General features: G+C 46.4%; 1 protein-coding gene across 2 annotated transcripts in view; it reads right to left on the reverse strand.

Annotated features, from left to right (window-relative positions):
- The window catches only part of fam131bb (family with sequence similarity 131 member Bb), a 32795-nt gene extending 19336 nt beyond the window's left edge, over window positions 1-13459 (reverse strand). For both annotated transcript variants that reach the window (XM_042308512.1, XM_042308487.1), the window contains exon 1: window positions 13306-13459. In XM_042308512.1, the coding sequence (XP_042164446.1) occupies window positions 13306-13333 (28 nt within the window). In that variant the 5' untranslated portion in view covers window positions 13334-13459. The remainder of the gene's footprint in view (window positions 1-13305) is intronic.
- Between the last annotated feature and the right edge of the window lie 3406 nt (window positions 13460-16865).

Genomic DNA, 16865 nt, shown 5'->3' on the forward strand with positions numbered 1-16865 from the left:
GGAGAAATGTCCTCTGGTCTGATGAAACAAAAATAGAACTGTTTGGCCCTAATGACCATCGTTATGTTTGGAGGAAAAAGGGGGAGGCTTGCAAGCCGAAGAACCAGATCCCAACCGTGAAGCACGGGGGTGGCAGCATCATGTTGTGGGGGTTCTTTGCTGCAGAGGGGACAGGTGCACTTCACAAACTAGATGGCATCATGAGGGAGGGAAATTATGTGAATATATTGAAGCAACATCTCAAGACATCAGTCAGGAAGTTAAAGCTTGGTCACAAATGGGTCTTCCAAATGGACAATGACCCCAAGCACACTTCCAAAGTTGTGGCAAAATGGCTTAAGGACAACAAAGTCAAGGTATTGGAATGGCCATCGCAAAGCCCTGACCTCAATCCTACAGACAATTTGTGGGCAAAACTGACAAAGCGTGTGCGCGCAAGGAGGTTTACAAACCTGACTCAGTTACACCAGCTCTGTCAGGAGGAATGGGCTAAAATTCACCCAACTTCTGGTGGTAAGCTTGTGGAAGGCTACCCGACACGTTTGACCCAAGTTAACAATTTAAAGGCAATGCTACCAAATTCTAATTGAGTGTATGTAAACTTCTGACCCACTGGGAATGTGATGAAAGAAATTAAAGCTGAAATAAATCAGTCTCTCTACTATTATTCTGACATTTCACATTCTTAAAATAAAGTGGGGATCCTAACTGACCTAAAACAGGGAATTTTTACTAGGATTAAATGTCAGGAATTGTGAAAAACTGAGTTTAAATGTATTTGGCTAAGGTGTATGTAAACTTCTGACTTCAACACACACACACACACACACACACACACACACACACACACACACACACACACACACACACACACACACACACACACACACACACACACACACGCACCAACAGTGAATCCTGGGGGTGACAAAGGGACAAAGGGAACCTGAAGTACATTCCCAACATTGTGTTGGATTAATATTAATGCATTGTATTATCCCTCCTCTTTTCCTGGCTGTCCAAATCCTAATTAAAACACAGGTTTAATTAGTGAGACATTGGTGGTAATGGAGTTTAAATACAGCAGCCGTCTCTGGGCGCTCGCTCTCTTTATCAGAGTCTGTGGCCTTGTCTCCCCCCTTTCTCTCTCTGGGGGGTTTGCTTCTCTGTGTGTGTACACTGAGTGTGTGTGTACAGTGTGTGTGTAATGCTACATCTGTAGACTGTAGAAGTATTGAATTAAACCAGTCAGTTATATGTCTCACTGAGGCGCTAATACACTGAGCTACTTGATGTCCAGTGACCCACCAGTAGAGTAGTGTTAGCTTTACAGAGAGGACATTCCAACACGCTGCCTCCTCCTGTCTGTCTGCCCTGCCTGACTCCTCTACAGGGCTCTCAGCTGACTGAGTAGCTGTTAGTCAGGTCTGTCTGACCCCATAATGACCCTGTTAGGGTTTCCTGTAGTGTGAACTTTAATCCCCTGGTCTCCAGCCAGTCTGAGTGTCTTCCAGGCTGACCTTGTGGGGCTGAGACAGCTGAGGTGAGACACAGTTAGTCAGCCTGCCAGACTGGATCTCTCCGTCTCTTTCTCTCTAGGGAGCACAAAGTGGGTTTCCTCTGTGTGGCTAAAAGACACAAACACACATAAACATGCACTAATACACACACACACATAAACACACACCTCATATGAATACGGCATCACACATACACACACAAACATCAGATCAGCTAAGTGTCTTATTCTGAGGTCATATATTTCAAATCAGCGCAATATTCCTTGAACAACTGGCTTTGAAAGCTATTTTTAGTCAGCTACAAGATGCAAGGAAAGCAAACCAACACAACAGATACTCGACATACATAATATTTTCTGATAAAGAGTAACTGCTGCAGCTATAGGAGCCTCAACAGCAATAACAAGGGAGCACATGACCAGAACAGAACGATGAGCCAGCTCTCTCCCCCATCCCCAGCCCAGCTCTCTCCCCCATCCCCAGCCCAGCTCTCTCCCTTATGCCCAGTCCAGCTCTCTCCCTTATACCCAGTCCAGCTCTCTCCCTTATACCCAGTCCAGCTCTCTCCCTTATACCCAGTCCAGCTCTCTCCCTAAAACCCAGTCCAGCTCTCTCCCTTATACCCAGTCCAGCTCTCTCCCTTATACCCAGTCCAGCTCTCTCCCCCTCTCTCCCTTATACCCAGCACAGCTCTCTCCCTTATACCCAGCACAGCTCTCTCCCCTATACCCAGCCCAGCCAGCTCTCTCCCTTATACCCAGCACAGCTCTCTCCCTTATACCCAGTCCAGCTCTCTCCCTTATATCCAGTCCAGCTCTCTCCCAGCACAGCTTATACCCAGTCCAGCTCTCTCCCTTATACCCAGCACAGCTCTCTCCCTTATACCTAGTCCAGCTCTCTCCCCTTATACCCAGTCCAGCTCTCTCCCCATACCCAGTACAGCTCTCTCCCTTATACCCAGCACAGCTCTCTCCCTTATACCCAGCCCAGCTCTCTCCCTATCCCCAGTCCAGCTCTCTCCCCATCCCCAGCCCAAATCTCTCCCTTATATCCAGTCCAGCTCTCTCCCCCATCCCCAGTCCAGCTCTCTCCCCAGTCATCCCCCTTATACCCAGCAGCTCTCTCCCTTATGCCCAGTCCAGCTCTCTCCCTTATACCCAGTCCAGCTCTCTCCCTTATACCCAGTCCAGCTCTCTCCCTAAAACCCAGTCCAGCTCTCTCCCTTATACCCAGTCCAGCTCTCTCCCTTATACCCAGCACAGCTCTCTCCCCCAGTATCCCCAGTCCAGCTCTCTCCCCCCATCCCCAGCCCAAATCTCTCCCCCCTATACCCAGCAGTCAGCTCTCTCCCCTATCCCCAGTCCAGCTCTCTCCCCCATCCCCAGCCCAAATCTCTCCCCTCATACCCAGCACAGCTCTCTCCCCCCATACCCAGCTCTCTCACCTATACCCAGCCCAGCTCTCTCCCCCCATCCCCAGCCCAGCTCTCTCCCCAGTAGCTACCCAGCCCAGCTCTCCCCCATCCCAGCACAGCTATCCCCAGTCCAGCTCTCTCCCCATCCCCAGCCCAACTCTCTCCCCCATACCCAGCCCAGCTCTCTCCCCCCAGCCCATCCCCCAGCCCAGCTCTCTCCCTATACCCAGCCCAGCTCTCTCCCCTATCCCCAGTCCAGCTCTCTCCCCATCCCCAGCCCAACTCTCTCCCCCATACCCAGCCCAGCTCTCTCCCCTATACCCAGCCCAGCCAGCTCTCTCCCCATCCCCAGCCCACAGCTCTCTCCCCTATACCCAGCACAGCTCTCTCCCCCATCCCCAGTCCAGCTCTCTCCCTATACCCAGCACAGTTCTCTCCCCATCCCCAGTCCAGCTCTCTCCCTTATACCCAGCACAGTTCTCTCCCCATCCCCAGTCCAGCTCTCTCCCTTATACCCAGTCCAGCTCTCTCCCCCATACCCAGCCCAGCACTCTCCCTTATACCCAGCACAGCTCTCTCCCTTATACCCAGCACAGCTCTCTCCCTTATACCCAGCACAGGTCTCTCCCTTATACCCAGCCCAGCGCTCTCCCCCATCCTCAGCTCTCTCCCCCATCCCCAGTCCAGCTCTCTCCCCCATCCCCAGCCCAGCTCTCTCCCCATCCCCAGCCCAGCTCTCTCCCCCATCCCCAGTCCAGCTCTCTCCCTTATATCCAGTCCAGCTCTCTCCCTTATACCCAGCACAGCTCTCTCCCTTATACCTAGTCCAGCTCTCTCCCTTATACCCAGTCCAGCTCTCTCCCCCATACCCAGCACAGCTCTCTCCCTTATACCTAGTCCAGCTCTCTCCCTTATACCCAGTCCAGCTCTCTCCCCATACCCAGCACAGCTCTCTCCCTTATACCCAGCACAGGTCTCTCCCTTATACCCAGCCCAGCGCTCTCCCCCATCCCCAGCTCTCTCCCCATCCCCAGTCCAGCTCTCTCCCCATCCCCAGCCCAGCTCTCCCCATCCCCAGCCCAGCTCTCTCCCCATCCCCAGTCCAGCTCTCTCCCTTATATCCAGTCCAGCTCTCTCCCTTATACCCAGCCCAGCTCTCTCCCTTATATCCAGCACAGCTCTCTCCCTTATACCCAGCACAGCTCTCTCCCTTATACCTAGTCCAGCTCTCTCCCTTATACCCAGTCCAGCTCTCTCCCCCATACCCAGCACAGCTCTCTCCCTTATACCTAGTCCAGCTCTCTCCCTTATACCCAGTCCAGCTCTCTCCCCCATACCCAGCACAGCTCTCTCCCTTATACCCAGCACAGCTCTCTCCCTTATACCCAGCCCAGCTCTCTCCCCTATCCCCAGTCCAGCTCTCTCCCCATCCCCAGCCCAAATCTCTCCCCCATACCCAGCACAGCTCTCCCCCCATACCCAGCCCTCTCCCCATACCCAGCCCAGCTCTCTCCCCCATCCCAGCCCAGCTCTCTCCCCATCCCCAGTCCAGCTCTCTCCCCCATCCCCAGTCCAGCTCTCTCCCCCATCCCCAGCCCAGCCCTCTCCCCCATCCCCAGTCCAGCTCTCTCCCCATCCCCAGCCCAGCCCTCTCCCATACCCAGCCCTCTCCCCCATCCCCAGCCCAGCTCTCTCCCCATCCCCAGCCCAGCCCTCTCCCCCATCCCCAGCCCAGCTCTCTCCCCCATCCCCAGCCCAGCCCTCTCCCCCATCCCCAGTCCAGCTCTCTTTTTAGATAGATATCCCCCTGCGGCAATGGAGGAGACGGGTCCAATCGAGACCCAGCCACTCTGGAGCGAGAGAGGGAGAGGCAGTGAAGGGGATGAGGAAGAGACGAGGAAGAGATGAAGAGAGGAGAAAGAGCGGAGCAAGAGAGGAGAAAGAGAGGAGGGGTGACAGAGCATGGCGGCCGTGCCAAACGAACAACCATAGATCTGCAGCGGCTGCCCTGTCAGCTAAGACTCCGGCGGCGACCTGACAACTCCTCCGGCGGCGACCTGACAACTCCCACTGACATGGAAAGAAGCGCTTGAGCATCATCTGTCTTTTTATTTCAGAGGCCCTGCTGCAAACGAGCGATGCAGAGCTGGATATGAACGGGGGGTCTCTGTTCTGGTTGGCTGGTGCTGGTGGTGACAGCTGTGGTGAGGCTAGTTGACACGGTGGGAGGCAGGCTGAACTTGTAGAGGGCTGGTGTGTGAGAGAGTTGGGCCGGGAAACAGCTGAGCACCAGAGCTCCAGATGGTACAGAGAGAGCGTATGGGGAGGCTGCGGGTGAAATGGTGAAAGGCTAAAAGAGTAAAAGCCTGTCAGATAAAGATACGGGTGGATGGCCTGTTCCTGAAAACATTTCTTCCCTCTGCTCCACCCTCCAACGGTACATGCACCTGTCATGAGAGGGTAGGCCATGCCTCATTACTCCAGCTTAGTCATTAACCCCACCACCTGTAGGACCCTGCATGGGTTAACATGACTGACAGCCTGGGCTAAGAACTAAGTAGTGATCACCAACATTTTTCTCCAGACCTACACTAACCTGATTCATCTGATTCAACAAATAAAGGCCTGTACGATCGGGTGATCAGTGGGGAAAGGTGTGAAACACGGTGCTCTGTAATAATTCACCGGGCTTTATTTCTTCTATCTGTTGTTAGTGGTAATGATATAGACAATAGCAGTGTTGTGCACATTCCAACACGCACACACACAAGCTGTCAGCATTAAAGGCAAGATGGCATGTCAGTTTCCTAACTCACTCTCAGACTGAGTCACTGTGTTCACCAGCAAGGACTGTCACACTGCGCCCACACATGGCCACTCTAATAAACACACAGTCACTCTCATACACATGCACACACACACGCAGGCACTCTCGTAATCACTCTCTATTTCTCCCAAACACACTGATCAAGGGTTGTCACCCTACACTGTCACTGAGACACTCAAATAATTGAGCAACAGAATGATGACACACTGGCAAGGCCAGATGACACACACACACACACACACACACACACACACACACACACACACACACAAAACACCCTTCCAATTAAGTAGTTCTTCACTGAGTCGTTCACCTTGACTGTGTTTATGTGTCAGTCGATTCAGTCCTCAGCCAATCAATGCTCCAATCACTGTGCTTGTGAAAAAAGGATTCCAAAAGGGTTCTTCAGCTGTCCCCATAGGATAACCCTTTTTGGTTCCAGATAGAATCCTTTTGTGTTCCATGTAGAACCCTCTGTGGAAAGAGTTATACAAGGAACCAAAAGGGTTCTAACTGGAACCAAAAAGGGCTCTTCAAAGGGTTCTTCTATGGGAACAGTCAAAGAACCCGTTAAAGTTCTAGATAGCACCTTTTCTTCTAAGAGTGTAGAGTGAATCGTATCTGTCTGTCTGTCTGTTAGCACTTTTAATCAACTCAATATCAGGGAATCCCTTTCAGTAACGAAATATCGTAAACAAAGCAGTGTAATGGAAAGCTGGCGGGCAGTCGAGCACACACGCACACGCACACACACTTTATAAATACACACTGTATACGTACACATACAACACACACACTACAACACACACCTCAAAAAGAGGAGAGATTATGCACACACACACACTACAGCACACACTCCAAAAAAGAGGAGTGAGTGTGCTCACACACACACACGGGTCATTCTCATTTTCTTGAATCGCTGAGATTAGGATCTGTACTTATCTATGTTTTTTCTATTAGGTATGATGTATTTTACCACAATTTCCACAACGATCAACACCAAAATTCTCATTACAGCAACAGTCCAAAGAAGTTATAAACAAATCCTTTACACTGCTCCCCTAATGAAAAGACCTGAGTTAAACATAACACTGACAATATACATATTTAAAATGTAATTATTACAATTTATTTAGTAAGTAATGTTTACTGTAAGACCTTTTTTTACATCTTTGTTTATTATTTACGCCGGACGGACCAGTCGCAGCATCGTCGGACGGGTCGTTCCCACTGTCTCCCTTAATGGTCGATTATTCTGTCACGTTGGAATGAATGAGTCGGGAGACAGGCGCAGGAATGTGTAATAGGGGTTTTATTCATCCCAATTTATGGCATGCCGTGTAAAGGCACAGGGACAAAGACCAAACAAACACGTAAATAAAACACAGGGTTGAAACCCCAGCAAAAGAGCAAGGAGTACCTCAAATAAATAACATTAGCGCACAATGATTATCACACGGGGCGAGACCCGTAATCATCTGCGGAATCCACATGGTCATGAAAGCCCAAAACACACAGCACAGGTACTCACACGCACCAACGGACATTGTAACAGTAATCGACACCACCATGGTGAATGAAGGGCACATATATACAAATACTGTCACGTTCTGACCTTAGTTCCTTTTTTATGTCTTTATTTAAGTTGGTCAGGGTGTGAGTTGGGGTGGGCATTCTATGTTGTTTTTCTATGTTTTTTTCTGTTGTTATATTTCTATGTGTTTGGCCTAGCATGGTTCTCAATCAGAGGTAGGTGTCAGTCATTGTCTCTGATTGGGAGCCATATTTAGGTAGCCTGTTTTCTATTGTGTTTTGTGGGTGGTTGTATCCTGTGTTAGTGTTTTCACCATACGGGACTGTTTCGGTTGTTTGTACTTTTGTTATTTTGTTCAGTGTTCTGTTGATTTATTAAATATATCATTATGGACACTTACCACGCAGCACATTGGTCTGATCCTTGCTACTCCTCCTCTGAAGAAGAGGAATTCTGTTACAAGTACAATCAGTGGGAATAGGGGCCAGGTGTGCGCAATGAAAGTTCCAGGGGGATCCGTGACAGAAAATGTACAAAAAAACTGCAGAAAATGTCAAATGTATTTAAAATAAAACACTTAGTCAAAAACTAGACATGTTAGTCTTAATGATAGTTGATTTTTGCAGATGCATCATGGTTTTGTAACTCAGTTTGCTACAGACATTTTAAAACTGGTGTGGTATAGGTATCAACACCACTGGTGGCATAGGAATCAACACCACTGGTGGTACAGTATAGTGCTGTGGTATAGGTATCAACACCACTGGTGGTACAGTATAGTGATGTGGTATAGGAATCAACACCACTGGTGGTACAGTATAGTGCTGTGGTATAGGTATCAACACCACTGGTGGTACAGTATAGTGATGTGGTATAGGAATCAACACCACTGGTGGTACAGTATAGTGATGTGGTATAGGTATCAACACCACTGGTGGCATAGGAATCAACACCACTGGTGGTACAGTATAGTGGTGTGGTATAGGTATCAACACCACTGGTGGTACAGTATAGTGATGTGGTATAGGTATCAACACCACTGGTGGTATAGGAATCAACACCACTGGTGGTACAGTATAGTGGTGTGGTATAGGTATCAACACCACTGGTGGTACAGTATAGTGATGTGGTATAGGAATCAACACCACTGGTAGTACATTATAGTGATGTGGTGTAGGTATCAACACCACTGGTGGTACAGTATAGTGATGTGGTGTAGGTATCAACACCACTGGTGGTACAGTATAGTGATGTGGTATAGGTATCAACACCACTGGTGGTATAGGAATCAACACCACTGGTGGTACAGTATAGTGGTGTGGTATAGGTATCAACACCACTGGTGGTACAGTATAGTGGTGTGGTATAGGAATCAACACCACTGGTGGTACAGTATAGTGATGTGGTATAGGTATCAACACCACTGGTGGTATAGGAATCAACACCACTGGTGGTACAGTATAGTGATGTGGTGTAGGTATCAACACCACTGGTAGTACATTATAGTGATGTGGTGTAGGTATCAACACCACTGGTAGTACATTATAGTGATGTGGTGTAGGTATCAACACCACTGGTAGTACATTATAGTGATGTGGTGTAGGTATCAACACCACTGGTAGTACATTATAGTGATGTGGTGTAGGTATCAACACCACTGGTAGTACATTATAGTGATGTGGTGTAGGTATCAACACCACTGGTGGTACAGTATAGTGGTGTGGTATAGTATAGTGATGTGGTATAGGTATCAACACCACTGGTAGTACATTATAGTGATGTGGTGTAGGTATCAACACCACTGGTGGTACAGTATAGTGATGTGGTGTAGGTATCAACACCACTGGTGGTACAGTATAGTGATGTGGTATAGGTATCAACACCACTGGTGGTATAGGAATCAACACCACTGGTGGTACAGTATAGTGGTGTGGTATAGGTATCAACACCACTGGTAGTACATTATAGTGATGTGGTGTAGGTATCAACACCACTGGTGGTACAGTATAGTGGTGTGGTATAGGTATCAACACCACTGGTGGTACAGTATAGTGCTGTGGTATAGGTATCAACACCACTGGTGGTACAGTATAGTGATGTGGTATAATGTAGGTATCAACACCACTGGTTGTACAGTATAGTAATGTGGTATAGGAATCAACACCACTGGTGGTACAGTATAGTGGTGTGGTATAGGTATCAACACCACTGGTGGTACAATATAGTGATGTGGTATAATGTAGGTATCAACACCACTGGTTGTACAGTATAGTGATGTGGTATAGGAATCAACACTGCTGGTGGTACAGTATAGTGATGTGGTATAGGTATGAACACCGGTGGTGGTACAGTATAGTGATGTGATATAGGTATCAACACCACTGGTGGTACAGTATAGTGATGTGATATAGGTATCAACACCACTGGTATAGTGATGTGGTATAGGAATCAACACCAATAGTTGTACAGTATAGTGATGTGGTGTAGGTATCAACACCACTGGTGGTACAGTATAGTGATGTGGTGTAGGTATCAACACCACTGGTGGTACAGTATAGTGATGTGGTATAGGAATCGACACCACTAGTTGTACAGTATAGTGATGTGGTGTAGGTATCAACACCACTAGTTGTACAATATAGTGATGTGGTGTAGGTATCAACACCACTGGTGGTACAGTATAGTGATGTGGTATAGGAATCGACACCACTAGTTGTACAGTATAGTGATGTGGTGTAGGTATCAACACCACTAGTTGTACAGTATAGTGATGTGGTGTAGGTATCAACACCACTAGTTGTACAGTATAGTGATGTGGTATAGGTATCAACACCACTGGTGGTAGAGAATAGTGATGTAGTATACTGCAGGTATCAACACCACTTTTGGTATAGTATAGGGATGTGGTAAAGTGTAGTTATCAACACCACAGGTGGTGCAGAATAGTGAAGCATTTCTATTTATCAGGTGCTTACTAAAGAACTGACATTGCATACAGACCTGCATGAGCCTTAGTCCAGTGTGTAGATACTCTGGTCTTAGTCCAGTGCAGTGTGTAGATACTCTGGTCTTAGTCCAGTGTGTAGATACTCTGGTCTTAGTCCAGTGTGTAGATACTCTGGTCTTAGTCCAGTGTGTAGATACTCTGGTCTTAGTCCAGTGCAGTGTGTAGATACTCTGGTCTTAGTCCAGTGTGTAGATACTCTGGTCTTAGTCCAGTGTGTAGATACTCTGGTCTTAGTCCAGTGTGTAGATACTCTGGTCTTAGTCCAGTGTGTAGATACTCTAGTCTTACTCCAGGGTGTAGATACTCTGGTCTTAGTCCAGTGTGTAGATACTCTAGTCTTACTCCAGGGTGTAGATACTCTAGTCTTAGTCCAATCTGTTGATGCTCTAGTCTTAGTCCAGTTTGTAGATACTCTGTTTTACTCCAGTGTGTAGATATTGTATTCCTCTGCCTCCTCCTGTTGATCTGTGGTTGGCAGGGAGGACTGCAGCTGAGAAGGCCGATCAATACTGGACACTAAACCCCTTCTCACCCAGGACAAACACTGCTGCCACACCCAGGCAGGCGGACCTACACACCCCGCTGCTCTCTCCAGCTCTTTACACTGCAGTATCAGCAGCACACACTCACTTCTTCACTAAATCAAGTGTTAAACAGCTTAGAAGAACCCTAGTCTATATTCAGTCACCATGGTGGTCAAAATCATAGGACAGAAACATTGCCATGGTTACAACATGCTTGACTTTTAAGAATAATTCTGTTTTAAGAATCAAACCACTGACTACTCACAGAACGTGGACCACTCCAGTATGTATTTCTAACCTTTTAATCTTCACTTCAATTAAAATGCTCTGTAGGCTATGCTGTGGAACACATCAATATTCACCACCATGTCTACATTCACTCTTTTTCCCGTGTCTGCATGACATTTCACAATAATAAGTAATAATACCATCCATTAGTTCACTGGAAGTCAGTGTGTGACTTACTGTCAGTGTGTGACTCGTGTCTAAACAGGTGCCCTGGCCTGTATATCCATGGAGATCCTATTCAATTACTAGTTATTATTCTAACTCCTAATTCTATGTGTATAGCGCTAGTTTAACACAGTTATCATGGCTTCACTATTCACCTCACACCCGCTGCCAGCTGGTTTACATTCTGGACATCAACTCATTCTACAATGTCTTTCATCCTTTGGATACTTCATGTGTTGTTATCTCTAGTTTGCAGTTATTTCAGTTCAGGCAGTTGAAATAATGATAATAATGGGCAGCTTTAAAATTTGTTCACTGGATTTCAAGTAATGTCGTGCTGAAATTAAATGGAATTGATCCCATCCTTGTTCACCTCTAACCTACCTGTGTCCTTCAGCCATTTAAAACTACTAGGTACTGTACCTCAGTGCTGAGAAAGACTACTACAGTACTAATATATCTTCAAGCAAGTAGCCTCCACTGTGTCTAGAGGTTTTTGCTTAAAAGGGAAAATCCACTCAAAAACAACATTTTGATGTTCTTTTCAGTAGTCCACTGTTGATACAGTCTGAGTTTTCAAGCGATTGGACTTTCAAGAAGCAACGTGTCACCGGCCACACCATCATGCTGTACTGAGTGTTCATGAATCATTATGTATTCAACGTTCGTTTGTGAATGTACAAAGTGGATGACAAATATTTCACAATGCACTTTATGTAAGTACTTTCCTCCTGTTTTTCTGTAGCATATCACAATCCACTTGTTGTTGATGTTTCCTATTGAAGACTCTACTGTACATATTAATCATTACATATGCTTATGCTGTACATACATTATATGATTTCTGAGGTGTGTTTACCTTTAATCGTATGCATTATTGTTTACTACCTCGCCCGCCCCCCCACCCCACCCAGTAGTCCTGACGTTGATTTACCTAAAGTGTCACAGATGGGTATTGTCCAGGACAATCCCAACCTGAATAGCCATCCATGCAATCCCATACACTCTTTCCCTCACATATACCCCTCCCTCTCCATCTCAACCCCTCCCTCCATCTTCCCTCCTCTTTGCCTGTAATACAATTCAGCATGTCTTCCCTCTCTCTGCCTGCCTCTCTCCCTCCAGCCCACCTCATCTCTCTTTCTCTCTCTCTCTGCCTGCCTGCCTCTCTCCCTCCATCCCACCTCATCTCTCTTTCTCTCTCTCTCTGCCTGCCTCTCTCCCTCCATCCCACCTCATCTCTCTTTCTCTCTCTCTCTGCCTGCCTCTCTCCCTCCATCCCACCTAATCTCTCTTTCTCTCTCTCTCTGCCTGCCTGCCTCTCTCCCTCCATCCCACCTCATCTCTCTTTCTCTCTCGCTGCCTGCCTCTCTCCCTCCATCCCACCTCATCTCTCTTTCTCTCTCGCTGCCTGCCTGCCTCTCTCCCTCCAGCCCAACTCATCTCTCTTTCTCTCTTTCTGCCTGCCTCTCTCCCTCCAGCCCACCTCATCTTTCTTTCTCTCTCGCTCTCTCTCTCTCTCTATTTATACACATAATACTATACTACACAATAGAATATTCCCCTCTTTTCTCCCTCTCCTTCTCATCCTTTATCTATCTCTCCCTCTATGTGAACAACAACTATCATAGCATTCTCAATCTCCCTCCCCCGTCTCTTCCTCTCCATCCTTCTCTCGCTTTCCCTCCCACACACACATACACTCTGCCAGGCATCATCCTAAATCAAGGCAGGAGAAGAGGGAGGGAAGGAGGGGGAACGTACACACACAGCAGCACATTTTAACACATATTGTCGCTGACATCTTGGCCAAACGTGAATTGTCAAGCCCCATCTAAACGGTGATGTGGTTACCATCCACCCCCTTCTTCATCCCCCGGTCCTCACAGCCTATTCACACACACACACACACACACACACAACCGTACGGAACAGCAGCAAGCAGGACCCCTGTTCTCCCACCCAAGCCGCAGCCCCCAGCCCCAACCACAGCCCCCAGCCATAAGGGAAGAATAGCAGGTCTTACTGAGTCTCCGTGAGCCGATGCATCCCATGGTGTATTCACAAAGGCCCTGGATACAAGCAAGGAAGCGTTACCCTGACACCATACATTCTCTCTCTCTATCTCACGCTTCTCTCTCTAGCTCGCTTCGCTCTCACTCACTCTCTTGCACACTGTCTCTCCCTCCCTCTCTGGCTCTCTCTCTCTTCTGCGCTTGCTCGCTCAGTCTCTCTCCCTCTCTCTTTACCAGTGCAGTGAGACTCTTATACGATCCCGTTAGTAAGTTAGTATGACTGAGGGAGACAGCTTTTAGTTAAATATGGAAGAGTGATATTATTATTATTGTTGCTATAACTATAACTTGTATTATTACTATTATTATCATCAACATGTGTTGACATTGTGAACATTATTATTACCATAATCGTATTATATCTGTATTATATCTGTAGTGAAATCCAAGAGATATGGTAATTGGGAAATCAGGCTAATAGGAAAGGGAAGCATCATATTATTGACAGGCAGTACTCTTGTCCATTAGCCTGTGAAGGGTAGTGTGTTGAATGCTGTGGCTTGTAGCCATACCATTAGAGGTTCAATAGCAGGGGACTGAGTTGTGGGCTTTGTCATTGTTGTCATTGTTGTGGATATAACTGCACTGCTGTAATATTGGAGCTGTAAAATGGGGTTCTCTGTCTCCCTCTCCTGTGCACGAGCTGCCTAACAATGCACTGCAGCGGTTTCCCAGCCCTACCCATCCTTCTCTCCCCCGCTCTCTGTCACGCTCTCAAATCACACACACACACAGGGTATTCCTTAAGCATCAAAGATCTCCAAAGCCTTTGCTCTGTGTCATCCCCCTCTCCATCAATCCTACTCTGTCATCGCTCTCTCTCATCTCCCTCCTTCATTCTCTCTCTCCCCCTGTTTTCCCTCCCTCTCCTCCTTGTACCATCCCCCTCTTTCCTGGTTACAAAAACAATGAGAGGAGTGGCCTCATTATCTGCACCCATCTATCTCTCTCATCTCATCTGACCTGCATACACCTCCCACCAAATCTAATTCCCCTATCAATTCAATTTCAATTTTAGGGCTTTATTGGCATGGGAAAAACATACAGTTGAAGTTGGAAGTTTACATACACTTATGGAGTCATTAAAACTCGTTTTTCAACTACTCCACAAATTTCTTGTTAACAAACTTGTTTTGGCAAGTCGGTTAGGACATCTACTTTCTGCATGACAAGTCATTTTTCCAACAATTTTTTTACAGACAGATTATTTCACTGTATCACAATTCCAGTGGGTCAGAAGTTTACATACACTATGTTGACTGTGCCTTTAAACAGCTTGGAAATTCCAGAAAATTATGTCATGGCTTTAGAAGCTTCTGATAGGCGAAATTACATCATTTGAGTCAATTGGAGGTGTACCTGTGGATGTATTTCAAGGCCTACTGTCACGGCTGGCTGAAGGACTGGACCAAGGTGCAGCATGGTAAGCGTACATTTTCTCTTTATTAAAAATGACGCCGACAAAACAAAGAACAAAACCATACCGTGAAGCTTTGGGCTATGTGCCCTGAACAAAGTCAAAGTTAACTTCCCACAAAACAGGTGGGGGAAAAGGGTACCTAAGTATGGTTTTCAATCAGAGACAACGATAGACAGCTGCCTCTGATTGAGAACCACACCCGGCCAAACACATAGAAATAGAAAATCATAGAACATAGAACATAGACTGCCCACCCAAATCACACCCTGACCAAAGGGCGTGACACCTACCTTCAAACTCAGTGCCTCTTTGCTTGACAAATTGGGAAAATCAAAAGAAATCAGCCAAGACCTTAGGAAAAAAGCCTAGTTCATCCTTGGGAGCAATTTTCAAATTCCTGAAGGTACCACATACATCTGTACAAGCAATAGTACGCAAGTATAAACACCATGGGACCACGCAGCCATCATACCACTCAGGAAGGAGACGCCTTCTGTCTCCTAGAGATGAATGTACTTTGGTGCGATAAGTGCAAATCAATCCCAGAACAACAGTAAAGGAACCTTGTGAAGTTGCTGAAGGAAACAGGTACAAAAGTATCTATATCCACAGTAAAACAAGACCTATATCGACATAACCTGAAAGTCTGCTCAGCAAGGAAGAAGCTACTGCTCCAAAACTGTCATAAAAAAGACAGATTACGGTTTGCAACTCCACATGGGGACAAAGATCGTACTTTTTGGAGAAATGTCCTCTGGTCTAATGAAACAAAAATAGAACTGTTTGGCCATAATGACCATCGTTATGTTTGGAGGAAAAAGGGGGAGGCTTGCAAGCCAAAGAACTCCATCCCAACTGTGAAGCACGGGGGTGGCAGCATCATGTTGTGAGGGGGGCTTTGCTGCAGGAGGGACTTGTGCACTTCACAAAATAGATGGCATCATGAGGGAGGGAAAGAATTATGTGGATATATTGAAGCAACATCTCAAGACATCAGTCAGGAAGTTAAAGCTTGATGGCAAATGGATCTTCCAAATGGACAATGACCCCAAGCATGCTTCCAAAGTTGTGGCAAAATGGCCTAAGGACAACAAAGCCAAGGTATTCGAGTGGCCATCACAAAGCCCTGACCTCAATCTTATAGACAATTTGTGGGCAGAACTGAAAAAGCGTGTGCGAGTAAGGAGGCCTACAAACCTGACTCAGTTACACCAGCTCTGTCAGAAGGAATGGGCCAAAATTCACCCAACGTATTGTGGGAAGCTTGTGGAAGGCTACCCGAAACATTTGACCCAAGTTAAATAATTTAAAGGCAATGCTACCAAATACTAATTGAGTGTATGTAAACTTCTGACCAACTGGGAATGTGATTAAAAAAAATACAAGCTGAAATAAATCAGTCTCTCTACTATTATTCTGACATTTCACATTCTCAAAATAAAGTGGTGATCCTAACTGACCTAAGACAGGGAATTTTTACTAGGATTAAATGTCAGGAATTGTGAAAAGCTGAGTTTAAATGTATTTGGCTAAGTTGTATGTAAACTTCCGACTTCAACTGTATGTTGCCAAGCAAGAAGTAGATAATAAACTAAAGTGAAATAAACAATACAAATGAACAGTAACAGTAACTCACAGAAGTTCCAAAAGAATGTCAAATGTCATATGTCTACATACAGTGTTGTAACCATGTGTGAATAGTTATTGTACAGAAGGGAAAATAAATAAACATAAATATGTGTTGTATTTACAATGGTGTTTGTTCTTCACTGGTTGCCCTTTTCTTGTGGCAACAGGTCACAAATCTTGCTGCTGTGATGGCACACTGTGGTATTTTACCCAGTAGATATGGGAGTTTATCAAAATTGGGTTTGTTTTCTAGTTCTTTGTGGATCTGTGCAATCTGAGGGAAATACGTGTCTCTAGTATGGTCATACATTTGGCAGGAGGTTAGGAAGTGCAGCTCAGTTTCCACCTCATTTTGTGGTCAGTGTGTACATAGCCTGTCTTCTCTTGAGAAGCAGATCTGCCTACGGTGGCCTTTCTCAATAGCAAGTCTATGCTCACTGAGTCTATACATAGTCAAAGTTT

The sequence above is a fragment of the Oncorhynchus tshawytscha genome, linkage group LG03, assembly GCF_018296145.1.
Source record: "Oncorhynchus tshawytscha isolate Ot180627B linkage group LG03, Otsh_v2.0, whole genome shotgun sequence".
NCBI classification, from domain to species: domain Eukaryota; kingdom Metazoa; phylum Chordata; class Actinopteri; order Salmoniformes; family Salmonidae; genus Oncorhynchus; species Oncorhynchus tshawytscha.